Raw genomic sequence first — 27,294 nt, 5'->3', positions numbered from 1 at the left:
TCCATTGCCTTTCCATACAAATTGAGAATCAGCTGGTCTATTGCTATATAAAATCCTTCTGGGAGGGGTACCTAGGTGGCTCAATTAGTTAAGATTCTGACTCTTGATTTTTGGCTCAGGTCATAATATCTGGGTCCTGGGATCAAGCCCTACATTGGGCTCTGTCCTGAGTATGGAGTCTGCTTGGGATTCTCTCTCCCCCTTCCCACCCCACATGCTCTCTCTCTCTCAAAAAAAAAAAAATTCTTCTGGGATTTTGATAGGAAATCAAATTTTGGGAGAGAATATCTTTACTATATTGAGTCTTCCAATTCATGAACATAACATATCCATTTATTTAGTTTTTTTCTTTCTTCAGCATTTTATAGTTTTTAGTATATAGATCCTGGCCTATTTTGTTAGATTAATACCTTTGAAATTTATTAGAACTTGCTTTATAACACAATATGTGGTATATTTTGAAAACTTCCCATGTACTCTTGAAAAGAATATATATTCTGAAGTTGTTAGATGAGTTTTTCTTTATATATCAATTAGGTCAGGTCTGTCAATCTTGTATAAAAATTCTGTATCCAGGGGCACCTGAGTGGCTCAGTCGGTTAAACGTCTGCCTTTGGCTCAGGTCATGATCCAGGGGTCCTGGGATGGAGCTCCGCATTGGGCTCCCCGCTGAGCCTCTGCTTCTCCCTTTCCTACCCCCCTGCTTGTGTACTCTCTCCCTCTCTCTCTCTGTGTCAAATAAATAAATAAAATCTTAAAAAACAAACACACAAAAACCAAAAAAAAGTCTGCATTCCTTCTGATTTTTGTCTGCATGTTCCTGAGAGAGATTGAAAGTACCCCATATAATTATGGTATCTAATGCTCATATTGGTTTCATCATTTTTTAAAATTTATTTTTAGACGGTTTTTAAGTACATTTAGAATTTAGACTTGGTGTACATATTCCTGGTCAGTTGATTTATTTATAAATACGAAATATCCGTCTTTACCTGTAGTTATGATCATTGGCTTAAAGTCTACCTTAACTGATATTAGCTACACAAACTTTCTTTGGCTAGTATTTGTGTAGCATCTTTTTTTATTCTTTTTTTTTTTTTAAGATTTTATTTATTTATTTGACACAGAGAGATCACAAGTAGGCAGAGAGGCAGGCAGAGAGAGAGGAGGAAGCAGGCTCTCCGGTGAGCAGAGACCGAGATGCGGGGCTCGATCCCAGGACCCTGAGACCATGACCTGAGCTGAAGGCAGAGGCTTAACCTACTGAGCCACCCAGGTGACCCTAGTTTTTCATTCTTTACCCTCCATTTGTTCTGTGCCCTTCTATCTAAAAAGGTACGTTTCTCATAAGCAGCATGTAGTTATGTTGTGTTCTTTTTTATATCCAGACTGCAAATCTTAGTCTTTTACTTGTAGTATTTGTTAAATTTACGCTTAATGTACATGTTGATAATACCTGGACTTATGCGTACCATATTACTCTTATTTCTGCTCCTTTTTCCTTTCCTCTTTGAGTTTCAGTTTGTCGTGCTCTTCTTTCTCTAGTTTCTTAACATGAAAGTTTGGATTATTAATTTGAACCTTTTTTCAGGTTTAATGTTAAGTATTTAGTTTTATAAATTTCTCCTTAACCACTGCTTTAGCAGCATCCCATAGATTTAGATATATCGTCATTTTTACCAAGTTAAAATATTTTATTTAAGTTTTATTAAGTTAAAATATTTTCTAATTTTTAAATTTTCCTTGGGAAAATGATCTTTGGGTTATAGGAATAAGTTTAATTTTCAAGGGATTTGAGATATTCCTATTATCTTTATTGATTTCTAGTTTATGATCAAAAATATAATTTATATGGTTTCAATTCTTTTATATGAGTTAAGATTTGTTTTATGATTCAGAGTCTTATGTAGATTGGTGAATGTTCCTGAGTTCTTGGGAAAAAATATATATATTATGTTATTGATGGGTTTAGTGCTCTACCAATGTCTGGTAGCTGTCAATACCAGTTAGCTGATGGTGTGGTTCAACTCTTCTGTATCCTTGCTTATTTTTTTTTTTTGCTCATTCTGTCTATTACTATGAAAGTAGGTTTGAAGCATCCAACTGCAGTTGTAGACTTACCTGTTTTTCCTTTCACTTGTATCAGTTTTACTTTGTGTATTTTTAATTTATATTGCTAAATGAGTAAAAAAAAATAGTTCTATCTTCTTGATGATAAACCTTTTTATCAAAATGTTATGTCCTTTGATAATTTATCCTTGATAATTTTTTTGTTCTGAAGTCTTCTTTGATACTAATATAGTCATTCTGGTTTTCTTTTGATTCATGTTTGCATGGTATATCTATTTTCATCCTTTTACTTTTTACCAACCTATCTCACTCTATTTGAGTTAAGATTCTTGTAGACAGTATATAGTTGGGTCATTTTTTTTTGTAACGTAGAAAAAAAATTTTTTTTTTTTGCTGCATTTGGATCATTTACATTTATTTAATGTAATTCTTGATTTGTTTTTATTTGTTTATCCCCTCAGTTTTCATTTTCTTTTTTCTTTCCTGATTTCTTTCAAGCTATTTTTGTCTTTATGTTTTAACATGTCAAATGTTAAAATGTCAAAATGTTTTAACATTTTGTCTATTGTATTTATTAAGATTTCTGTACGTTTTCTGATTGTATTTTTTACTATCTCTGTATAAGTTTTGTTAGTGGTTGCTATTGGGATTATAAAAGACTTGAGTTTTCACAATCTAGTTATAATCAGTATTTTACAACTTCAATTATAATATAGAAACCTTACCATCTTATAGATTACTCTGTTCTCCCCCCTTTATGTTTCATTTCTCTCATATCTACATTGGACAATATTTATGTTCATCTTTTCTACTGTCAAATGTATTTTGAAGAAAGGGAATAGTCTGTTATGTTTACCCAGATAATTACCATTTCTGTTGCTCTTCTTTCATTCCTATGTTCCAAGTTTCCTTCTGGTGTTATTTCCTTTCTCTCTGAAGAGGTTTTTTTTAAGTTTTTTTTTTTTTTAAGTTTATTTATTTTCAAATAATCTCTACCCCCAAGATGGGGCTCAGACTCACAACTCCAAAATCAAGAGTCACATGCTCTTATGACTGAGCCAGCCAGGTGCCCCTGAAGGGTTTCCTTTAGTGATTCTTTTAGAGAACTTCTGCTTCCATTAGTTTTCCTTCACCTGAGAATATCTTTATTTCACCTAATTCCTGAATGATATTTTTGCGAGATATAGAATTCTAGTTTGATACCTACTTTCTTTAAGCAATTTAAAAATATTATGTCAGTCTTTTCTGACCTCAGTGTGATGAGAAATCCACAGTAATTCAAATCAGTGTTCCCCTATAGGTAATGTATCTTTTTTTTTTTTTTTTTTTTTTTTTTCCTGCCTGCTTTCACAATTCTTCCTTTGCCCTCAGCAAATTTGATTATGATGTGCTGGATATGGATCCTTTGGGTTTATCTTTTTTGAGAGCCTCTCACTTTTTTTTTTTTTTGGACTATGTACATTTATGTCTTTTATCACACTTGAAATAGTTTTAGCTATGATTTCTTCAAATACTTCTCATCCATTCATGCTCTGCTCTCTCATTCTGGAACTCCAGTGGAACAAACCTTTTGTTACTGCTCCACAGATCCCTGAGGCTCTTTTTGTTTTCAAACCTTCCCCCCACCTCTGGTTGCTCTGATTAGATAATTTCTATTTATCTGCCTCTTTCCATTATGCAAATTTCATTATACTAATGAATCCATTTGGCATGGTTTTTAAAAATGTGGGGTTATATTTTTACCTCTAAATTTTTGTTTGGTTCTCCTTTATATCTTCTAATTTTTTGCATTCCATTCCAGTACTTTATTTTAATACTATTCTAATAACTTGTTTTAAGAGTGTTACATTCTATTTTAATACTTGTTTCAAGAGCATTAGTGATTGCTTATTTTAGCATTTTTACAAGACTTTAAAGTTTTTGTCAGATAATTCCAACATCTGTGTCACCCTGTTATTTATTTTGTATTGTCTTTTCTCATGTGAGTTGAGATTTTCATGGTTGGTTGGATGCTGAGCAATTCTGGATTTTATCTTGGCTATTTTAATATTATATTATGAGACAATGTGCCTACTTGGAACCCTACAGAGAATATTGATACTTTAACTTGAGCAAGCAATTATGTTGGTTATGATCAGGCTGCAGATTAGAATAGTAATTTCAATGTTATGTCAGTTTCTCAGCATTTGGGTCTATCTTGTGTGTCCCTCCTCTAGGGGTCAGTCTGGGGTCTGGACAGAGGTTTATTAGCTCAGTTCCCTAAGTTTTTGGTATGCCATTTGGATCAGTTCCATGCATGCATGAGCCTATGAGTTTATAAACAATTTTATGGTGTGTGTGTGTGTGTGTGTTTTTTTTTTTTTTTTTTTTTTTCTCAAGCTCTTCCTGATTTGTTATCTCCCCAATACTTTACTGGTTTCTTGAATCTCCCATTTTTTGTCTGGCCATAAATTACTCACTTACTGCCATGTCTGGGCTAAACATTGATGAGAATAGAGCAGAGGGAGAGGGCAGTTTTGGCTGGGGCCCCTGTCACTGGCTGCTGTTGCTGTTGTCCCTGCCTCCACAGAATTGCCTGGGGCCTGGGATAAAAGAACTGAGGGAAAGGAGAGGGGGGACAAACCTGGAGGGTTTTATCTGTTCTCTGTGAGCTTTTGGGAGTTTCCTTTCCCATTCCTCAAGCCTGGTTTCCCCTGAGCTCTCTCTTTTGCCCCATAGTGCTGACTTCAAGCCAGGCTATACTGGAGGGAGAGAAGTGGTCAACTCTACACCAATTTAGTGGTGCTTTGAATTCACTGCATTTCCCCAGTCTACCTGTTGCTGTTCACTTTTCAGTGTTCCCAAATAGCTGTGCTGCGCACTCTGTTCAGGTTTTATAACTGCATTTAGAGGGAGAAAAAGGGTGGCATGTGTTTTTTTGGTCTTACCCAGAACTAGAACCTCTGATTTATTTACAATATTTATCTCCTAATTAACTCATCTTTATATACAGGACAACTGATATTGTTAATAAGAGTTTAGTTAAGGGGCACCTGGGTGCATCAGTCGGTTGAACATCTGACTCTTGGTTTTGGCTCAGCTGGTGATCTCAGGATTGCTGAGACTGAGCCCCACTTTGGGCTCCTCACTCAGTGGGGAGTCTGCTGGAGATTCTTTCCCTCTGCCCCTCCCCCTACTCCTGCACATTCTCTAAAATAAATAAATCTTTAAAAAAAAATAATGAGTTCAGTTAAGTGGCCGAATCTCATAGTTTTTAAGGAATTCTTTTGGCATCATTTATGGCTACATTTATGTCAGCCACACATGATGCTGTTTTGATCTCTTCCTTTCATCACTTCATTCTCATGTAGTTTTCTGTTTGCACCTTCTAACTCACCTTGGGTCTTGTTATTTCTTTGCAGTTTGTTGGGTAATTGCCTTGGAGCACAGCCTCTACACACAGTCCCACAGTAGGGCTGGTCAGGGCAGTGGTTGTGGACATAGCTCAACTGAGTTGTGTATGGCACAGTTTTTAGAAAAATCAGGTGGGACACCTCCCTGAAGACCTCTGTAGTGTAAGCTTGTGCTTACTTTAGACCTAATTTAACTACAGCTGATGTTTTCAAATAGCAGCCTTTGAACTCATCAAGTTGGGTATAATTTCAGAACAAATTTACATGCAGGCCTTTTAAGATGTAAATCTTTGCAGAAATCACACCTGATGCAGTTGACCTTGGCAGCTGACTGCTGGCACACTCAGAAGGTGGGATAGGATCTCAGTGGAGGTGCAAACTCACATGAAATTCAGAGTCTGCGTTAAGGTCTAATTAACCCCTATGACCTTCGTATCACCATGAGTGATTATGAAATGTTCAGCTCTTGAGAAATGATAATCCAGCCCTGGTCACAATGATCAAATGGAAAGACCACCTAAGCACTGGGGGGCAGCTGAGCCCAGCCTGGCTCCAGCTTCATGGTGGGGTTAGGATTGGGCTCCAGGTGTACCTCTGTTTTGCCCCCCTAATGATCTCATCTATAAAATATCCTACATGCTTACCTTGCAAGGTGAATAAATAAAAGTAGATGAGAAAATTGACAGGAGACTGCAGAGCCTTCTGAAAGGTAAAGCACCATGCAAATGTTTATTATAAATTTTTTTTTAATAACAAAGACAAAAATAGGACACAGAAGTTGAATTAAGAGGAGCAAGTCTAATACTAGGATCAAGGTTCATTCCTAAAGCCTTCTCTTCTTGCCTCACAGACATGGGCTTCTATGGAGGGCTTTATGAGGTCATCTCTGGAAGCCCAGGTTGGGTCCACTCCCATCTAGGCCTTTCCAACCCTGTGAGTGTATGATTCAGCTCACAGGAGCCAGAGAGTCAGAGATTCCCATGTGTTTTTGCTGTTCCTCCAAGGACCGTGACAATGAGCCAGGTCCCACTCCCCAGGATACTCAGGAAGGGGTATGTGCCCTGATTTGGTTATTAGTGCTTCTCCCCTCAGCTTCTCCACCCCCCACATCTCCAGGCACCTAGAACTGATTCTTTTGTCCATATGAAAGAGGTTGTGTTGGGTTCAAGCCCCCAAGGAGTCTTGTCTCTAACAACTGGAAGTTCATTCATCATCATTTGCTCTAACTCAGCAGTTTAGGCTTCCAGAACACAAACTCTCCTGAGGGACCCACAGGAGGCTCCCCACCCTGAAGTGGCCTATCTCCAGCCCCAAAGGACTCCCTCTTGCTCACTACCCCCAGAGGTCACCACTATCTGCCTCTAATGCTCTGGTCAGCAGTGCCCTGGGGGTAGGACTTCGGGCTGCTCCCTACCACCACCAGGAGCCTGAGACCCAGGGTGCCCATCCAATGGGGCCTGAGTCAGGAATGGGATGGGCCAGCCAACCACTTTTTTCTCCCTCCTTTGCAGGTCACATCTAATGAGAAGCACCTGGAGAGCCTCAAAGATGCGGGCAGCCTTCTGCAGGCTCTGGAGTGGCTGGCCCCAGCTGGGGGGTAAGTAGGCCCAGGAGGAGCAGTGCAGAGTTTACTGGGCTTCCCCACATCCCAGGACCCAGACCTTCCAGCCTGCCATTGCCAGGTGTGAGGGGCTGCTGTGCCCCTGCACTTCCCCTGGGAATTCCCACTGTGCTGGTGGTGGGAGTTTGGAGAGGTCAACAGCGGGAGGGAGAAAAGTAGAATGTTCTAGTCCTGTGGGGGAGGCATATTCCCATCTATAGGGAAGAGAGCTGAGGAGGGATGCCGGGAGTAGGGGGATGTGATGAGATGAACCTCACAAGGAAGGTGTGGCCAGTCCGTGCACACATGGTTCCACTGTCACCACCTCGCAGGGGTTTGGGCAGGGCTGGGGCAGGACTGACAGCACAGGCTATTTTCCTTGGCCATGTCTTCAGGGAAAACTGGGAACCTGTGCACCAGACTGTTTGTCACCCAGAAGTTGACAGTGAGGTGAGCCTCCTAGTCCTCAGCTCTCCACTCTGTATGTGCAGTATGTCCTAGAAGTGAGCTTCGCAGCCTGGGGCTGCCCTGTCACCCGGGAGCACGTCACACACTGTGAAGGTGGGAACCGGGATCTCAGTGAAATAAGGGCTGCAGGAAGGGTTCATCCCACGGTGACACCACCCATGCACACCGCCTAAACTTGAGAGGTGGTAGCAGGTGGGGGTGGGGTGGGCAGGGCTTACAAGTTGTTACACTAGAACTGAATTGTTAATGCCAAGTGACCAAAGGAAAAATCATGGAAGCAGGAGCAAGCTGACTCAGGCGTCCATCCTGCAGTCAGACCATGTTGATGGCTGCTCACTGTGCATAACAGTACCAGAGCTGGGCTTGTGTCAGGCCACTGTCCCCAGAGCTGAGGGAAGTGGTAGGGGCTACAGTTCCCTGAACTTAAGCTGCTCTCTGGGTCCTGGGGAGAAGGAGCCACATCCTAAGGGGTACCGGGCCATCACTGGCACACAAGACATGGAATGGGTGCTAGTGTTTCCTGGTGGTTGGTTTTCAGAACCATGGTGTTCTCTGAATTCTGCTTCCTGGTGTTTTGGGCTCAGTATTAACTGGAAGAAAAAGTACATGGCTGGGGCATTGCTGAGAAGCAGTCTGTGGAGAAGGGATGCTATCTCCTAGACTACCCCAGTCCCTCTCAAGTTTAAGCCAAAGAGGTAGGTTATCTGTGGTTTCTCTGAGGTGAGGGGGTGAGGAACAGGCTGGCTTTGAGGGGGCTCCTCCTCGCTCTGCTGGGTCCCTGTGGGGTAAGGAATGGACAGTGACTCCCCAAGCTGGGCCACAGGCTGGGCTCCAGCGTGGTGCAGGACTCCACCAGCCTAGCGTTGACGCAGCCGGGATCTGGCAGAGCTCAAACACCACAGCCCTGTCCACTGTGACCCACCTCTTACGCAGCACCCCCACCCCTGGTTATTGGCCAAAGCTCTATCTCTCTGTGTAGTCAGGAGTCTGTCATGAGCCAATTTTATACTTCAAGGTAGTGCTGTCTGTCCTCCTTTTCCTTGCTAACAGTGTAAAGGCACAGGTTTAAATGTGTCTCAGTTTGCTCCAGTGGCAAATTTTTCATGTTAAGCTCGATTGCGCATCCACACTTATGAGAGTAAGAAACTCAGAGCCTCCTGGCTGACTGGCCCGGAAACGGCAATATGGAACAGGGAGAGCCAGTGTCTGAAGCAGGTCTGGATCTTGGCCCTCGTGCTCAAGTCAGCTGTAGGCCGGCTCTCTGGGCAGGCCCGTCGCAGCACCTGGGCTAGGCAGGGGCTGGCTGCTGACTTGCCCTTACAGCTCAGTGTCAGGTGGGGGGACCAGGGGGCTGAAGGGTTCTCACCTTGAGGCCCTGAAGCCTGAGTGTCCTGTTCCTGCGCCTCAAGGTGATACACAGGGCTGGCCCATCAGGTACTCCAGTATGAGAGGCTGGCCCCTTTGGAAGAGGGCACATTTTGCCCTGGAGGTGGCTAAGTGTTTTTGCTCTGGTTTTTCTCACAGTTCGTCTGCTGACAGTGTGGTGGCTTCCTTGGCCCTGGAAATCCTGCAAGCTGTTGGACATTAGGCAAGAAGGCACTGGGCACAAGCCTGCTCTGCAGCACCCACCCTTGGCTGTGCACATTCACCACATCACCACCCATAGCTCTGGACTTAATAAAGTCAGCTGAACCAGAACCTTCCGGTTGAGGTGTTCTCACTAACCCTGGGCCCCGGCAAACCCACTGAGAACAGAGTGGTTCCTTCATTCCTGAGGGATGGGTTTGCTGGCTATTCTGAGAATGTGCTTTCCTGCTCTGTTGTGTGCTAGGTAGCCTCCACAAAAGTCTATGCTAATCGAGGAGATGAGAAGCCACAGTCCTCGGCCTGTGGTGTCTGTGGACATTTTTCTCCAGAGAAGATTTAAAAGACAGGACTAGGTGTGACTGCTCCCCCAGCTACAGCTCCAGAGCAAGCCTCTGAAAGCTAGTTTTAGTCTTGTCTTCCCACTTTTACCTCTGGCTTTTCATTTCAGGGACAAACTGAATCCAAGAATCCTGGGAAGGGCTGGGCAAAGCTCCACCAACAGGCAGGCAGTGCGAAGTTTGCCGAAAGGATGCAAAATGCTTTAGAAATCCCAGCGTCCTTGAAGGTCTGCCCATTTAGGTGTTGTGATCAGGGCTGTGGGGGGGGGGGGGGGGGGGGGGGTTCTACTTTGATGCTAACTCCTGCCAATTACCCCCTTACCCTTAGAACCTTCTCAGCTTCTTCCTATGTTCCCTCACACATATGCTCTTAAACCTTATACGTATGTAAGAAGCCCGTGGAAATATTCGGTGGACATCGCAGAAAGGTGCTGGGGCTGTGGTAGTGAGGCAGGCTTACTCTGGAGTCTGGCCTGGAAGGTGGGGGTGGTCTGGGCAGCTCAAACCACATCAGCAAGCTGAGGCCCTTCCTCAGCCTCTCTGGGGCCTGTATCTCCATCTGTAAAAGGAAACTCCCTACCAGACACTGTCCCAAGCCCAGAGGGGATCCTGCCCCAGATGGCAGCCACCATGCACAGGGGGAATGGGTAGGATAAGCACAAGGGGGCACACAGGTGGCCCCATCCACTGCATCACGGGAAGCTGGTCATGTTGTCACCAACAGCCCCACTTTATCATGGTCCGGGAGACTACTACATGGAAGTCTGCCAGCTTCCATGTGGCTTTGTAATGAAAACAGCAGCTCTGTGCCCAACTCCACCAAGGGCGTGTATGTGTTACCTTATTTACTTGCCATTACAACCTACAAAGCAGGCCACCTTAGCTTCATTTCCTGAAAGAAAACAGGCTCAGAGGAGCCAGTCCGATTGCCCAAGGCCCCAGAGTCTAGTTGAACTAAGGACCTGACCACAGCCTTTGTGTGCCCCTTAGCAGGGCAGCCAGAGCTTGAGCTGGACTAGTTACAGCACAAGAGTGGCCTACCCAGGAGCAGGCAGTCTATTTCCATCTCTTCTAGCCTACTCCCATGGTGAAAAGGCTCCAGGCTCCCACTGATTTTGCCTCTGATCCTGGGGTGAGGGAGCAGCCGAGGCCTGGCCCTCAGCTCCAGCTGCCTTGCCTGCTGGGCCAGGGAACAGGCACAGGTCTCCCTACTTTCGCAGGAAACAAATCTGTTCTCTCCCTTCATTCAGTTCTTGGGGGAACTGCCCTGGAGTTCTGTGCCTGCAGTCTTCCCAGAAGGTATTTCAGAGCACTGGAAGATTCTGCTTTACCCTTTTTAGTTGAGCATGGAGGAATCTTTGCCGTTTGAGGTAAAACACAAGTTTTAATATTCTAGAATGATTTTGTTGAATGGACCCTTCTTGGCCTGGGGCCCCTCAGCATTGCCTTTGTCAGGAAAAGCTATCTGAGAAAGGAAGGGACAAGCAGAGCTACTGCTTGGCCTAGGGTGCCGGGGCACGGAGGATAGCGCATGACAAACTTCACACTGACGTGAGGCTGTCATCCTGGAGTTAGGGGATCCTTTTTATGATTCTCGTGAAGGTGCTAAGTGGAAAGCAGCAGCCCTGGTCCCAGTGAGCTCAGATATAGGGGATAAGAACAGGCTTGGCTGGGTGGGCAGGAAGCCTAACCCTTCCTTGCCCTCCCCATGTGAGGCCCATACCCTCATATTTGGCTTCTCAGGCTGTCTCCAGTTCTACGAGAAGAGCTGGCCCCTGGCTCCTGACCCACTTGAGCTCCCAGGAATTCTGGCACTGGCAAGGGGCCCAGACTCAGGCACCTACGGCCCTCATTCCCCCTACCTTCGGGCTTCAGCTATTTGCTCTTTAACTGGCTACAACCATCAGCTGAGCCTCTTCAGGGACAAATGGTGTCAGAAGTTGCAGAGTAAATTAGGGAGCAGGAGACGACCGTGAATGGTTGCACAGAACTACCTCTCCCCGCATCATGAGCAGGACCAAAGCTTTAAGACCTTAACTTACACCTGAGAGCAGGGGGCAATCATCGGGGCAACTAAGGCTGTGGTTCTATAGGATGCAAGAACAGAATTTACTCTTACAGTTCTCTGTATTCTCTAGCTCTTCATGGCTCCCCTATTTCCCTGAGACTTTTCAGATTTCTCATGAGGTTTCAGGTCAATTCTGTGACCACACGCAGGCTTTATCCCTAACACAGCTCTCAAATTGGGAACTCTGTGGGCTAAGGCTCTTGGCCAAGGTGAGAGAGGAACTGGGTCTCTCCTGTCTTGGCTTGAAGCAAGATCCCCTTTTTTCTCTCTCCCCTGGTGACAGAAAAATATGGTGGCAGAATCTATGGATATATAGAGGAGCTGACGTAGGAGCTTCAGGGAGGAACTGGTAGGGAAGTGGGGCGTGTGGGGACAAGACCAGCCAAAGTTTAGGAGGCCCTGAAAGCCTCAAGCCTTCCCTTCCTGAGGAGGGAAGTATAGGGATGAGAAACAAGTCACAGCCCCGAATGAGGACCACGAAGGTGTGGAGTCCTGATGGACCTGGAGTCTTTTAAAGCCCATTTTAGGGCCCTTACTATTGAGGTGGTAGAGGCAGCCTGTCCCCTGCCTATTGAGGTGGTAGAGGCAGCCTGTCCCCTGCCTCTAGCTCCCTTGTGGGGTGGGGAGGGGCAGGGGACTCCCCCCAGCACAGATACCGAGGAAAAGGAAGCAGCATCTTCTCAGCTTTGACCCTTGCTCTGCAATTACATCTGGTGGGTGATTCACTCAAGGTAAGGTAAGGCCGTTTTAAATTCTCATCTATCAGAACAAAGAAACTGCAATCAACTGGGCACTCTCCACTTTATAAACCAAACAGCATGATTGAGACCTGTTTTTGCTACAGAAATCAAAACAAAAATTGAAAAGCAGTAGGATCTTTCACTGTCAAGGACTCAATCAGACTGAAGCCTCACGTCTAAAACATCTGCTCCCACGTGGAAGAAAGCTGCATTCTTCAGCTTAGTGTGGTCACTGCAATGGGACCAAATGTCTTAGGCGCCCTTTATCCCCAGGTAACCACTATTCTGATTTCTGAGTAATCCAATCTCCTCCTTGCTTTTGTTTTTACCACCCAGGGGTGATGTCCCCCAAACAGTATGCCCTTTTATTTGATCAGTGAAGTCCTACAACATGCATCTGTGACTTGCTTCTGGTCAGTACTGTTGGCAGTATCCACATACTGCCTGCCGTGTGAAGCTATAGTCTCTACTGCAGGACGGCGGTTATCACACACATGGGCTGTCAAAAGCTGTGTTCTCCCACGGCATAGTAATGGAGTTCGAGGCAAAAGAAAAATCATTAATACTGACCCTACTTGTCTTTAAATCTTGGTTATTTTGTGGGTCATGGATTTTTTCCTTCTGCATTTTCAGTTTTCCCAAATGGCTACCAACTGTTCCATACCTTTACTAAAAAGTCCCTCTTTTCACACCGACCTCCAGAGCTTCCTCTCAAGTACTATGTCCACATCTTCCCTGTCTCTGTGGCAGGAACTGTCAGCTACCTGTACCCTTCTAGTTAGACCCGGACCACTGGGAGAACAAGTCTTCCCCCCTCATTCTTTCCAAGTGTCTTGGCTATTCTCCTGGCCCTTTGTACTACTGAATACTTGCAGAACCACCTTACTGAATCAGATTAACTTTACATTTTTAAGTAGAACTTCAAAAACTATATTAAGCAAAGCCCTGAAAATGTCTTCTAATTTTAAGAAGTTCTTTAAGTAAAACACCCTGCTGTGGTACATTGTGTGAGGCTGCTTGCTATACTGGCATGGTTCTGTCATGCACTGGAAGGAACCTGAAACCAACCCCTCAAGACGTATAGGGTCTCCTCTCCCACCCCAGTTATACTTTAGACCACAGTGGCTTTCACAAAATTTGAACCAAAAGGATGCGAACATGTTTATCTAAGTCACAATCTTAAATAAAAATACCCAGTAACTCAAACACCTCTCCCTAAGCACAAAACACTTTCACTTTTTCTAAAGACCAAAATACAAGTCTTAACAGGTCTACTGACTCTGCCCTGAGGGATGAACTAAGGCTTGAAGACCTACCGCCAGGATGACAGGATTACCTGGCAGACAGGTGGAAGAAGGCTCATTCTGGTCTGATGATGTTCAAGATAAACATCATCACTTAAACCATCTTAATTTTCAGTTCAAAGTGGAGTTGAAGGAATTCCCCTCTCCAAATGAGTCACATTTATGTGAAAGTGCTTCAAATCCAAATCTGGGTAGTTAATTCATTAATACCTTAATAGAAAGGAACCATCTGATGGTGTCTGGAGTGGGGGTAAGCCTATCTGGCTTTCAGTTTGGTTCTATAGAGCCCAAAGACCACATGACAAGCCTCTGAACTGAGGTTTCTGGTGCAACTTAACCCAGGGTCCACTGTTAAAGTTGGCAACAACCGCATCTGGATGTAAGGCTCACTCTCTCATTACAACTTAAATTATTTCACTATGTGTGTTTTCCTGAGGATGAAGCTGAATAACTATCTTCACAAACTGTTTCATGACAAGGAGAAAAAGGTGACACAATTGAATGAATTAAAAGTTTAATTCTGAACCATTTTTATAACCGCATTTTCTCTTGAAGCATCGTATCACAGCAGGTTACAACAACTTTGGGATAAAAGGCAAATGGTAAACTGTCCAAAACAAGGTTCCAAATAACACCTCTTACTGATTTACCCTACCCATACATATCCCAAATAAAGTTTTTGATCAAAAAACATGAAATAGATCCACCTGCTTATTTTAAGCATATTAAAAAGGAAACTAATTAGACCATTTCTATTTGTCTATTTTATACAAAAAGGCTACACAATGTTACACTTTATTCAGATTACAATTAGAGTGATTATGAATTAGTGTTCTACACCATTACTCGATTCTTAAAAATTAGAAATTGCTGTAGCAGTATTCACTATAACTTAACACTACGAGAGACTTAAAAAACTAACAGTTACTGCAAAAAAAAAAAAAAAATTAAAGAGCTACTTCAAAGCAAGCAAAGTCAGTACCATTACAGATATTTTAAAAAAAAATTTAACAAGCAAGGCTAGAGTTTGATAAATTCCATATCTTGTGATCCATTCTTGTGCATTCTTCACTTCTTGAGTCACTCCCAAAATCCATTTGTATTGTTACTCCTCGACCAAAAAGGACCAGAACAAAAAGTTTACTTCAATTGTTCCCATAGGAAACTCAGCTTGGTTAGTGTGTCAGGCACTTTCTGAGATACCAGCCCACCCCTCGAGCCCTCTCAGCAACTCTACAGGCCAATCACAATGCAAGTTCAGACAATACAGCTGTATAAAGAGAGAAAGGCTGCTATTAATGTTTAAAACAGCAATGTTACTCATTTGAGTATTAAGTTGCAAAAGCTGTGGCAAAAAACATTAAAGTTAGTAACTTCCACACATGACCACTTAACCAGAAATCTGAGAACAGTCAAATGTTCTAAGACATCTCCTTTCAAAGTATGTATCTGTTTTCGTGGCAGATTTACAAATAGGCCTAAACCACTCCCACCCTACCAACCAAGTCTCTCTGAAGTTCTGTAGGCAGAGTAAAAGTATTTTACCCAAACTGGCTTTTTTTTAACTTCTTACCTAAAGGATGATTTACAGGTCAGTATCAAACCAGGCCAGCTGATTGCTGTCACCTGGAGGCAGCCCATCCATGAGGTCCTGGGCATGCCCCAGATCTGGCAGCCCATCAACTGGATAGTCAGCACCAGGGTGGTGGCCACCCATCTCATGCTCCATCATGGGGTCCATCCCCAAAGCATCCTGGCCATATCCACCAGAGTGAAAAGAACGATAGCTGGGATCTAGAGGAGTCAGGGTGGACAAAAGGGGCAAGGGACAGAGGGAAAGAGGAGAAAGACATTAAAGTTAACGCTAAGGCTGGGCCCTCAATGGCATCAAACTTGTCTCAGAAAGTAGGCCTTTCTAGACTCTTCAACTTCTAGCTTTCTTCAACGAAGTAATTACTCAGTGTCAGGCCACCCACAAGGCTATACAAAGTCTGTTTTCATGAGAGGCAGACCAGCCGGTTCTAACCACACCATCCCGTTTACCACTGAACATTTTGTGTTTGCTTCGGTAGAGATATAAAATCACTGCGGAGGGGCAGCAAGCAGTCTACTGTATGTATGACTGCCCAAGCATCAACAAGTCAGGGGCAAGAGACAGAAGAAGCAAGGTGGTCTGGCGCATATAACCTATTTGTTGCAAAGTCCAGCGATACAAAGGTACTGAGAAAATGCAAGCTGCTATTTCCAGTGAAACCTTTACGGGTTGACGTTTATGTATCTGTCATGTGAGACACCTATGAGCCTCGGTGGCCTGCCTAATACTTACGTTTAAAATCTCACAGTTCTATTTGTTCACGGTCTACCCCATGCTCCATCTCCATTACCCAGATCTGAATGAGCTTTTCAGAAAACCCTAATAGCAGAACTATGCAGATCCACCCCAGATCTGAGCCTGGAGCCAGAGTTCCCCATACTCTTATTTCCTGGGTGGGTTGCAGATACAGAAATGATAGGTTCTCTGACCAAAAACGGGACTACAAAAGCAACTTGTCATGCTCTTGCACTGAGAGGCCCAGTAGTCATGACACACATTTGTTGGTGTGATCCTGCCTCCTGCTCAGCGTGCGGTCCAAATTCCCTAGGCTCCAAGAGAGCTACTGTTGATGACTCTGGAATTTCAGAAGTGCCTTTAACTGCTGCCACTACTTTCCTGCCAACACTGGTTTCCCAGATGAGCAAACCAGCTCTCCTGATAAAGCTCTGGAACCTTAGCTTGACTTGGAATTAATCGAGAAACCTGAGACACATACCATCCTGGCGATATCCAAGGGGTTCTCCCTGGGCACCAATATCAAGTCCAAGATCAGCAGTCTAGATAAACAAGTACAATGCAAAGAAGCAAAATGAAAATGAAAATTCTCAAGTATACTATTATTCTGAAAACATATTTTCAGATTATAGAAGGAACAGAGAATTTACAGAAATGCTTCAAACTCCACCCCTCAGAGATTAACTCCTGATACCTAGAACAACTTGTCTTGTCACTGTACACAGTATTAAAAATATTCATTAATTTGGGGCGCCTGGGTGACTCAGTGGGTTAAAGCCTCTGCCTTCGGCTCAGGTCATGATCCCAGGGTCCTGGGAATAAGCCCCGCATCGGGGTCTCTGCTCAGCAGAGAGCCTGCTTCCCTTCCTCTCTCTCTGCCTGCCTCTCTGCCTACTTGTGATCTGTCAAATAAATAAATAAATCTTTAAAAACAAAATCCCCTAATTTATTCTTTCAGTAAATATAACAATCAACAAAATGGGCAAAGTGTCTGCCCCCAACAAGAGTTGCTGACAAACAGGGTATGTCCTATCAAAGAAGATTTTTAGCCCCAGCACGTGAAAGGGGAAGACTAGGAGAGGAACAGGTTTGGGGAAGTTCACAGCCCAAGCTGGAACATGTTAAGACTGCCCACTAAAAACCCAACTAACATATTACTCACTATTTGGCAATCTACTTTTCTTTTTCACCTAACAATCTACAGCATCTCTTTCCATTCATATAATCCACTGTATGACTATGTAGCATAATAATAAATTCAGGGTGGTTCTAATGTTTCAAGAAAATTCTGTACTGAAGACAAATTCATAGAAATTCAAATAGAAAAGTAGATGAAAAATTGAGAATTCAAACAAAGTATCAATAAATTGACCTCCAACTAACAGTTTAATAGAGTGCCTCTTTCCTTAAAAGGAAAAATATTCCCTTTTGGAAAAGATGCTTTAACCTGGTAACTTTTTCATCCATCTCCCTCACAAGTTCTAATGTGAAGCAGCATTAGTTGTTTGTTCTGAATAGGCTGTTTCAAGTTGTGGTTCTTCCTCATAGCAGCTGCTAAGGTAGCAGAAAGGATGAATATTCAAACCAAGGACATGACATGGTCAATGCAAATCAATGTGTACGAACATTTGAGGGGAAACTGCACACTACCGCATACACATGTCCACATGGCCTACCTCATTCCAAGCCATTGGCTCTGTTCTGAAGAGAGAACTGGTCAGCTCAACCGAAAGTCGTTTCTTATAATCCTGTGGCTTATCCTCAGACATACGGAACAGAACAGCAGCTGCGTATGTTGCTGGAAGAGGAAAGGAAAAAGGCCCCTGAGGAAAAGCTGAGGCTCTCCTATGTACACCAGCTAAAGGTTCTGGTTCCTCTTGCACTTACCTACACCTTCGTTCCTAGAGTGAAGTAACTCTGTCAGAGGAGCCGTGGCTCCCTCCGCTTCGATGGCTTCTGCAGCCTCCTTGTCCTGAGCAAGTTCACAGAGGACCCCTGCAGCTACTCTTTGGATATTTTCAATGGGAGAATAAAGCAGCTAAAGAAAAAACACAAACAAAACCTACTTAAATAAAGGAACAACACAGCAAGCGCCGCACTGTGTTGCAAACACTCCCACTGCAGAGAGAGCAAGGCGTTTGCACTACTTGTATTAAATCCTATTCTCTAACTGCTCAGGTATGTGATGCTCTGGAGCACTGGTTTTCTAGATCACTTCTGGCTACAAAACCTCTCTTCAGCAACAGTTTTAGTTGAGCTCAGATGTGGCAAACCAGGAGGTGGCTGGAGATCTGTGCTCTGGCAACTGAAACCATCTCTCCTACCTCCAAAGCTCAGCACACCTCAAAAGTGGAGTATCCCTCTTCTTCAGGCTCTAGCCCCAATATTTCTCCTACCACCCAGGGAAAATGAAGGGACTTTTCATAAAGTTAAACATACTAGACTAAAAGGACACTACACGTTGAGATTCCATTTGTCATTTATTGGCAGAGGATGTGAGCAGAGTGTTGTCATTTTATAAATGGAGAGATGAAAAATTGCCCCATTTGGTCCCTCATTTTCTGAAATTTTGCTTTGTCATTAAAATCCCTGAAATTTTACTTATAGACTCATAAAATCTAGAACACTTCACATGAAACCAACATACCTGCACAAACAATGGAATGGTATTTAGTCCTCTGATTACGATTCGGTTGTGAACATCCCGAGCTAGGATATGAAGGGCTCCAGTACAACCTTCAACAATTTCTTCCATACGGACCCCCTCCTACCAAAAGAAACATGGTTAACAAATAGGGCATTCTCCTCTCTAAACTTTATAAACAGAAAGGCTTTCTGTAGCAATTCTTTGGCTAGTTATTCCCATTATACATCCAAAATTCCCCAGAATTTGCAACTGGTTTAGGAATGAAGGATTCCATGCAGATGAACGTTACTGAGGTGGGGGGAAACCTCCTGATGGCACTAATTCCTAGCTGCACCACCCTCTCCCCTGCCCCCCACACACTACGCACAGGAAATAGAGCTTTGACATACTCTGAATCCCAAAGATAACTTTCTTACAGTCTATAGATACCAACCAATTTTTTTTTTTTTAAAGATTTTATTTATTTGAGAGAGAGAGAGCATGAGAAGGGGGTGAGTCAGAGGGAGAAGCAGACTTCCTGCCTAGCAGAGCCCGATGCGGGACTCAATCCAGGGACTCTAGGATCATGACCTGAGCTGAAGGCAGTCGCTTAACCAACTGAGCCACCCAGGCACCCAAGATACCAACCACTTTCGGTAAAAGGAATATATATAAAGATACACAAATATGGCAAAGTTATGCACAGACTGACAAGTGCTTTTCTTCCATATGCTCCATTTAATTTTGTATATCTACGTGTATCAGGTAAAAATCAGAGTTTTATCACCAACTGCTAAATTTCTATTGAGCTGTCAAGTGGAAGATCCACTCTTCTCCACCTCCAAGACTGTCTGACTGGTGGGCTCTATGGGAGAAGGACGTTAGTTTTTGTTAATGTAGGTACTCACAGCTTTTTCCCTGTTCCTGAGTTTTAAAAAAGGTAATGATTCTGCTACTTTTAGTGACATTTATAAACAACTTGATTTTTTATAAAGACACAAATATTCCTTTTTTTCTAAAGAGTTAAAAGGTATCTTTTGCATTCTTTTAAGCCATTATCATGGAGACATGCCAATACCAAGAGTAACAAATGGATAAAGGCCCTATCATGAGTGTGTACATATAACAACTAGCCAAGAAGAGATGCCCAAAATCTGTTCTGATAGGCTCTTGTTTTCTAAAGTAACCTAATTCAGAAAGAGAAAACTCTCTGAGGATCTGAATCTTCAGAAATAAATTCGGAGGAATAAATCCCGAAATGTCTTTAGATACTTATAATGAAGCTGGTTTGTAAAAGACTGCAAACCTGACATCAAAGCTCTAGGCTGAGATTATGGGTCAAGATATCAGAAATGCTACTACTTATTCTTGAAATTCGTTAGTATTCTTAGGTCTGTAAAAAAGGTTTCAATCATTCCTGGAAGAGACAGTAAACTAAGTGTCTTACATACTTACAGGCAAACTCATGTTCTAATGGGGAATAAGGGCTCTGAAATCAGATGGATTTGGATTCAAATTACAGTTCTGCTACTTTCTAAGATGAACCTCCCCATGGATTAAATGAAAACATTCTAAGAAGTGCCTAACCCCCCAGCTGATGATGCGATCGAGAAGTCAAAGGCTTCACTATGAGCCACATTATTCCTTATTCTTTTCTGCAGCCACAGAAACATGTCAGTTTTTTTTAAAACCATTAGCAAATAGCCCTGCAGCCAGGAAGATGGAGGGAACCAATGACCAAGGAAGTTCAGGATCCTATGAATTTATGCATTCCTTTTAAATAGCCAAGTGTCACTATTCAGATCTACCTACCACAAACTGCTGCTGTGTTCCGCCCATAGATGTACGGCGCTGGGTATCCTGATGGGCACGAACCAGCAACTGAACTAGTCGCGGAATGGCACCCTGCTCACGCAGAGGTGCATGATTTGCCGGACAAAGGGCAAGATTTCGAATCAATCCAACAGTAGCCTGTAGATAAGAAAGAAGAATAAATAACAGGCCTGTAACTCAACAAAATCATCATCTTAGCCTAAAACTCCCACCACACTAAATCTATTGGTGTCACCTGAAAGTAGCACAGACTTCACAAATACTTCGGAACCCCATACTGGCCATACCTCCCAAGTACTAAGGAACAGACTCGTACTTGACAATCTATTACGCTTAGATAGCTATCCAATAGCTAGAGGTGGTTCATTTTCAATTCTGCAACCTTCTATTTTGATTGACAGTTTACCTTTATCAGAGGCCAATGGGATGGAGGGTGCAGGAGTTTAACCACAACTGGTAGTCCATAGTGAAGACGAACAGCATTCTGAGCCATCTCTGCTTCCTGGTGTCGGCTGGTCAGATGACGAAGAGCACAGATGGCAGGCTCAGTAATATCCTCCCTGTCACCAGCTCGAAGGACAGTACGGACAAGAGCCTCTATACCACCCACTTGGCAGACCATCATCTTGTTCTTATAATTATTGCAGGTGAGATTAGAAAGAATTCCAGCTGCACAGGTGACCACATTTATATCATCTGAGCCCAGAAGCTGAACAAGGGTCCCAAGAAGACCTTCCATCCCTTCCTATGGACATAAAAACAAATGCTCAGTACCTATTCATCTTACCTAGTTCTGTCACCAAAGCATTGGCATACTCAAAATTTACCTGTTTAGTTGCAGCATCTGATAGATTCCTAAGAGTCCAAAGACAATTCTGAACAAGACGTTGACTTGGATCTGTCAGGTGAAGCCCTAAAGCTTGCATTCCACCTAGAATGTGAACAAAGATCTAAGGTGATGGCCATTAGCTGGTAATTCCAATTAGCACTGTCTTTTCTAGGCTAGAGAGTGTCCCTCTTCATTGCCAAAGCTTATCCCCTTCACCTAAGTCCTTTGTCTCATTTGCTAGGATGTTGCTCAGCTCCCCCTTTCTTTTCCGATTCACCTCAATTAGTGACAACTTCTGTTGAGTATCTATTGTTCTTTCTCTATGTGGAGAAAGCATTATCTCCACTGTCCTTCTTAGGCAATACTTAGGTTTATTTCTTTTCAAACATTCAATCATCTCAAAATATTCACCTATTTTGAGATGGAGCTGTACCAGTGAGCAAAATACTCTAAGGTCCCTACTCAGAGTTTATAGTCTAGTTGGAGGCAGACAATAAACAAATACACAGTTAATAAACTGAAACTACATAGTATGTGAGATGGTATTAAGTGCTATGGAAAAATATAACGCAAGATGGTGGCGGCTACAATTTCAAGTAGTGTAATTAGGTCACCTCAGTGTGAAACTGATGTCTGAGCAAAGACCTGAAGCAGCTATGTGAGACCGATTCAAAAACACACTGGAATGCTTCTTACGAGGGACTGTGTGAAAGGTACGGACTCCAAAAGTATGTGCCTGAAAGGTTTGCAACCTTTCGCCACTTAGGAGCCTAAGGAAGGACACTTATAGCGGTGAAGCCTAAATAGCAGCTCACTTCCCCACATAATGGCCTAACTTCACCCATCTCTCTCCTACTGAAGTCACTTCTAAATGTTCTGAGATACTTTCCCTTGTCTCCTTGTTCATCTTTTCAGTTCTGTTTTATTTTCATTTTATTATTTTTTAAAAATCATAAGTAGGCTCCAAACCAATATGGGGCTTGATTTCATGAACCTGGAGATCAAGAGTTGCATGCTCTACCAATTGAGCCAGCCAGGTGCCCCTTTCGAGGTCTGTAATTTTAAAACACTACTTCCTCTACCTCCACTACAGGACAAGGATCATCCCCATCTGGTTCCTTCCTCACAGCAGCTCCAGCTACTAACAAACAGAGTGACCTGCAAAAGGCTGATGCCCAGTACTTGTTAAATGACTACCTTCTTTCCCACACAGATTTCATTCCCTCCCTTTACTCTTCACTCTCACAGGGTGTATCTTAACCCCAAATATCCCATTAGAACAGCCTATAGACCTTAAAAACACACAACTGTGTTCAGCAGGTCTAAGGGAAAAGTCCTCTGCAGATGCCTCTGATGCACACATCCACTTTCCTCGTAAGCTGACAGGTCATCTCGAAAATCTCTAGCCCAGTCTTCCCCTGCATTTTAGGATCATACGCTTCTACCTAGCCACCGCTGTTTCTGTCAGCTTCTTAAATTATCTTGTTTCAAATCTTTACCAATCCATTCTGGTAGTTGCATTTATCTTAATGGTACCAATGTTCTCCCCACCACAAACCACATCTGGTCGCACCTTTAACCACTAAGTTATTATATTCTATGGGTTCTTTTGGAAACCTCAAAACAGTCATCCTTTGTGGTGTATTTTTTTTTTTAAAGATTTTATTTATTTTTTTTTTAAAGATTTTATTTATTTATTTGACAGACACAGATTACAAGTAGGCAGAGAGGCAGGCAGAGAAAGAATGAGAAGCAGGCTCCCTGCTGAGCAGAGAGCCTGATGTGGGACTTGATCCCAGGACCCTGGGATCATGACCTGAGCCGAAGGCAGAGGCTTTAACCCACTGAGCCACCCAGGCGCCCCATTTTGTGGTGTATTTTTAATAACAAACTGTTTTGTTCCTAGAAGCCTGTAACACATCTCTGTGGCCTGGTCTGCTCGCCTTTGGTCATTCAAACTGTCACACACTGTTAGTATTAATATTCCAAACACCACACTGTGATGCTGTGCCACTGCTTAATAACTATCAGTAACTTCTCATTTTCTATTAAGACATAGGCCAAATTCTTCAGCATAACCTTAAGGTACCCTTTAGAATTTGGATCCCACCTAGTATTGCAAACTGAACTAAATATTCTACATCTGTGGTTCTAAAGCTGGAAAAAAAGCATAAATGAACATTGTAAAGGTCTAGAAAGTCCTATAAGATATGGGCCCTTATCTAGCCTCTCAATCCCATTCTGGGCTACTCACCCGTTACTCATTAAATTCTAGTTACACACACTTCCTCTTTAGCACTTAAAGATTAACAATCTCTTTCTCACTTTCAGGACATAGCACATGTTTCCTTTCTCTGCCTGGAAGGCATCTAATCCCCACTTCTCATATACCTAACAGGTGCCTTCTTAGCCCACATTCCCATTTTGTGTCCCCTTCTCAGGGAAGTACCTCCCTCTCCATTAATTCTGTATCAGTATTTGCTGTTCCTTTCTCACCCGACACAGAATTCATTCTAAGTTGTAATGCCCCATCTTTTGCCTATTTTTGTCACCCTCACCAGAATGGAGTAAATATAGGGACTGTATCTGCTTGGTTATCCCAGGTATACCACATGCTTATTTTAGTGCTTGAGACACAGATGCTGAATGTTTTCAGAACACACAAATGAACATCAGAATAACCGGCTAACTTCTTAAAATGGAAGATACCCAGGTCTTCAGTCCCATACACATTTCCAGCTACCCACCTGTCACTGCACTCCAAGAATTGTGATTAAGTCCAAAATTCTGCAATTTTTGCAAGCACTCCTCATATTTTTGGAGTAGCTGGTGGAATTTTATCTCCTTGCTGAATATGAATGCAGCCACACCTGTCCATCCCAGTGTCAGCTGCCATCCCGGGTAATCATAATGCCCCTCTCTCCCACAAATTCTCAAGTAAAATTATTCTCAACAAGTGAGAAAAATAGGTGTTATCAACCCTACGCTTTATTCCCAGTATTTTCTTCTATTAAATGCTTTCATCTTTTCCCTCTTCCAGTTGTGATATAAAGCTTGGTTTAAGAGTCCAAGTAGATACTGTTAGGTGGGTTACAAAAAGGAGAACTGATGCTAGGTAGCTAAAGAATAACTGTAGCCTCGTGATAAAAAAAACAAAAGGCCCTGGTTGGTCCACCTATTCCTTTCCTCTGCTACTGACATGCACACAATATAAAAACCAAGTATCAGTCATCATTTTTGATGGATAGTAAGAACTCTGCCTAAACTAGGCTTAAACAGCACCAATGCAGGTATCAAGCAGCACATATCCTTTGAATGTAATCTTGGGTGCAAACTGGTTCTATTCAGTTTCAGCCCATTAAGGTCAAGTTGTATTACCCTTTTCCTAATACAAGTAATCTAATTAGAACTGCAAGATGCTGCACATATGACACTCAGAATACTTACCTGCTTCTACAATAGCTGGTTTATTACTAGAGCAGACAGACAGCACCTTCAGTACCCTGCTTGTGGTCCATAGTAGTTTCTCATAAGTGTAGGTCCTCATTATATTTACTAAAGCTTGAGGTCCACCACTTGCCAGAATGATCAGCTAGAAAGACATATATATGTTGTTAGCTATGGAATCTTTACCATATGATGAAGAAAAGCCACATTACCAACCTATTTTATTATAGAAGCATGTCAGCCAGCTTGCCACTGACCTAAATGTATTCCTGGACCCCATAACCCAGATTCCCAAACTGGAGCTGTGTTTAACCCCTCCTTCTACAGCATTCCACTCAAATTCAAGCATCCCAGTACTCCCAAGAAATAGCAACTCTGCCCCAATTTTCTTCCTCCCGCACTGGTCAGAGCAAAAGAAACAAAGAGAAACCATGTTGGTATGCAACAGTAAAGCCCAGTTAGTGATGCTGTATCGAAGTGGATCTGTTGAAAATCTGAACCAGAATAGGCACTTAGAACTCCTAATGATTCGGCTCTTGGCTTTTCCTAATCGTTATTCACCTACTTAAAATGAGGTATCATCAAATAATCATTCATTCTTGTCCTTTACTTCCCTGCATACTCCCACCTCTAAACTATCCTGATTTTTGAAAAACAAATCTCATCACTTCATGTCTCTGCTGATACTGAACTGCTTTCCATTACTCTTTGAACATTTTCCACAAGGCCCTGTGGAACCTGCACTGCTGATACCTCAGTAGTCTCATCTCAAACCTTTCCTCTTCACACTTCATAAACTCATCCCTCTCCTCCACCAGTAGGACTTCCCAAGGTATCATTTCCTCTCTCTGACCTTCACCTAATCAGTCTCTCCTCATCCTTGAGAGCTGAACTCAATTATCATCTCCTCCTACAGGTCTCCCTGAACCTTCCAAACAGGGTCTGGTTCATATATATGCTCTTATAGCCCCTCTATTTCCTTGGAATACATGAATTAAATAGTAATTACGTTATTATCTCAGTGCCTATCACCCACCTAAGAATGAAAGCTCTAAGTCTGCCCACTTTATCCCTATCACCTAGCTTCATACGGACAAATACTTAAAGAAAAAGAGATGTCCAATTTTTTTCCTAGTATATATACAAAGGGTGAAGCATACAAAGAATGTGCAAGAGTCCACAGAAGGACAGGACACTGGATTCCCTGATGCTCCATGAACCACATTCAGAAAAATACTTTTACCTTGCTTTCTTGATTGCCGTAAGCTAAAATCTGAAGGCAGTCTGTTGTAATAGCCAAGAATTTAACATTTGTTTTGTTGAGCAAGGCAACCATTTTCTGCAGCCCACCAGCTAAACGCACTGCCATTTTAGCTCCTTCTTGATGCAATAAAAGGTTGTGGAGAGTTGTAATGGCATAAAATAATACAGAATCCACTGGTGAACTAGGAAGAGGAAAAAAGCCTCATCAGAAATGCTGTGATGGCACTCTTCTCCTTCTTAGCTTCAAGCACTGTGACCATGTTTTTCTTACCCAAGCATCTTCACCAGGGCAGGAATGCCCCCAGACTTAAAGATGGCCAGCAATCCCTCACGATGATGAGAAAGATTGTGCAAGGTCCCAGCAGTACAGCGAGCGGTTTCCACATCATTTGTATTCTGCATGGTGCGTACAATAGCAGACACCATCTGAGGAGAACGCATGATGGCGTGTCTGGAAGCTTCCTTTTTAGAAAGCTGATGGACCATAACTGCAGCCTTATTAACCACCACCTATAATGTATAGGAATCAAGAAACAGCATTAATTTTCAAATACTGATACTGGTGGACATTCAGAGGCTCCTTCCTTGAGAGCTTCCTTCAGAGCAGATTAAAAGCTAGCCATATCGTTACTTACCTGGTCCTCATCGTTTAGCAGTTTTGTCAGTTCAGGGATTGCACGTGTGGCAAGTTCTGCATCATCTTGATAGTTAATCAAATTTACAACTGCGTGTTTCAGCATCTGTGATGGTTCGGCCAAACGCTGGACATTAGTAGGATGAGCAGCATCGAACTGTGTAGATGGGATCTGCATGCCCTCATCTAACGTCTCAGGGAACATTGCGGCTCGCACCCTCTGAGCTCGAGTCATCGCATACTGACCATCGATATCTGGGAAAGATAAATTCAGCACTCACAATCCATCATTCAGCATTCACCTGAATTTGTGCTACCCTAAGTGGTAAGGTAAGAGCGCAATCACTCCCCTCTTTTACCACACCATTTTATTTAAGTGATTACATGCTGTTTTAAGAATCATTCTCAAAATTATCTTCTGACTTTTACTAAGGCAGTAACACTCTTACCAGCTACTTGTTCTTGAGTGAAGGACTGAGAAAAGCCCTGCTCCCACTCGTACAGGACTTGGGTGGTATCCACATCCTCTTCCTCAGGATTGCCTTTACCACTCAGAGAAGGAGCTGTGGTAGTGGCACCAGAATGGATTCCAGAGTCCAGGTAAGATTGTTGCTGCCAGTGACTAACAGCTGCTTTTCTGTCTGGCTCCATGGCCATGTCCAGCTCCATCAAATCAGCTATAAAAATCAAACAGCATTAGCATTACCACCACAGAAATGTTATCTTCATTTAAAAATCTGTTCATATGACCCACTGAAATGTTGTT

The 27,294-nt window shown here is 42.9% G+C and overlaps 2 protein-coding genes across 6 annotated transcripts in view; one reads left to right on the top strand and one right to left on the bottom strand.

The window, feature by feature from the left end:
- The window catches only part of LOC111159058 (unc-51 like kinase 4), a 618,913-nt gene extending 609,685 nt beyond the window's left edge, over positions 1-9,228 (top strand). For 2 of the 3 annotated variants that reach the window (XM_022521437.1, XM_022521438.1), the window contains 2 exons: positions 6,974-7,059; positions 9,055-9,184. In XM_022521437.1, coding sequence (XP_022377145.1) covers positions 6,974-7,059; positions 9,055-9,118 — 150 coding nt within the window. In that variant the 3' untranslated portion in view covers positions 9,119-9,184. Of the gene's footprint in view, positions 1-6,973; positions 7,060-9,054 lie in introns of all 3 variants that reach the window. The other variant, XM_022521436.1, reaches the window with a different exon arrangement.
- A 4,836-nt stretch (positions 9,229-14,064) lies between these two features.
- Positions 14,065-27,294, bottom strand: part of LOC111159001 (catenin beta 1) — a 41,327-nt gene continuing 28,097 nt past the window's right edge. The window contains exons 3-16 of one of the 3 annotated variants that reach the window (XM_022521361.1): positions 26,978-27,205; positions 26,530-26,783; positions 26,166-26,404; positions 25,875-26,076; positions 24,632-24,776; positions 21,183-21,286; positions 20,762-21,100; positions 20,335-20,493; positions 18,544-18,663; positions 17,784-17,934; positions 17,573-17,694; positions 16,378-16,438; positions 15,141-15,361; positions 14,065-14,837 (exon numbers count right to left, since the gene is read on the bottom strand). In XM_022521361.1, the coding sequence (XP_022377069.1) occupies positions 15,153-15,361; positions 16,378-16,438; positions 17,573-17,694; positions 17,784-17,934; positions 18,544-18,663; positions 20,335-20,493; positions 20,762-21,100; positions 21,183-21,286; positions 24,632-24,776; positions 25,875-26,076; positions 26,166-26,404; positions 26,530-26,783; positions 26,978-27,205 (2,333 nt within the window). In that variant the 3' untranslated portion in view covers positions 14,065-14,837; positions 15,141-15,152. Of the gene's footprint in view, positions 15,362-16,377; positions 16,439-17,572; positions 17,695-17,783; positions 17,935-18,543; positions 18,664-20,334; positions 20,494-20,761; positions 21,101-21,182; positions 21,287-24,631; positions 24,777-25,874; positions 26,077-26,165; positions 26,405-26,529; positions 26,784-26,977; positions 27,206-27,294 lie in introns of all 3 variants that reach the window. The other 2 variants (XM_022521362.1, XM_022521360.1) reach the window with 2 other exon arrangements.

Source organism: Enhydra lutris, unplaced genomic scaffold (genome assembly GCF_002288905.1).
Source record: "Enhydra lutris kenyoni isolate GAN:26980312 unplaced genomic scaffold, ASM228890v2 scaffoldscaffold66, whole genome shotgun sequence".
NCBI classification, from domain to species: domain Eukaryota; kingdom Metazoa; phylum Chordata; class Mammalia; order Carnivora; family Mustelidae; genus Enhydra; species Enhydra lutris.
Note: the sequence above shows the minus strand (reverse complement) of the source record. Positions and strands in the feature narration are given on the sequence as shown.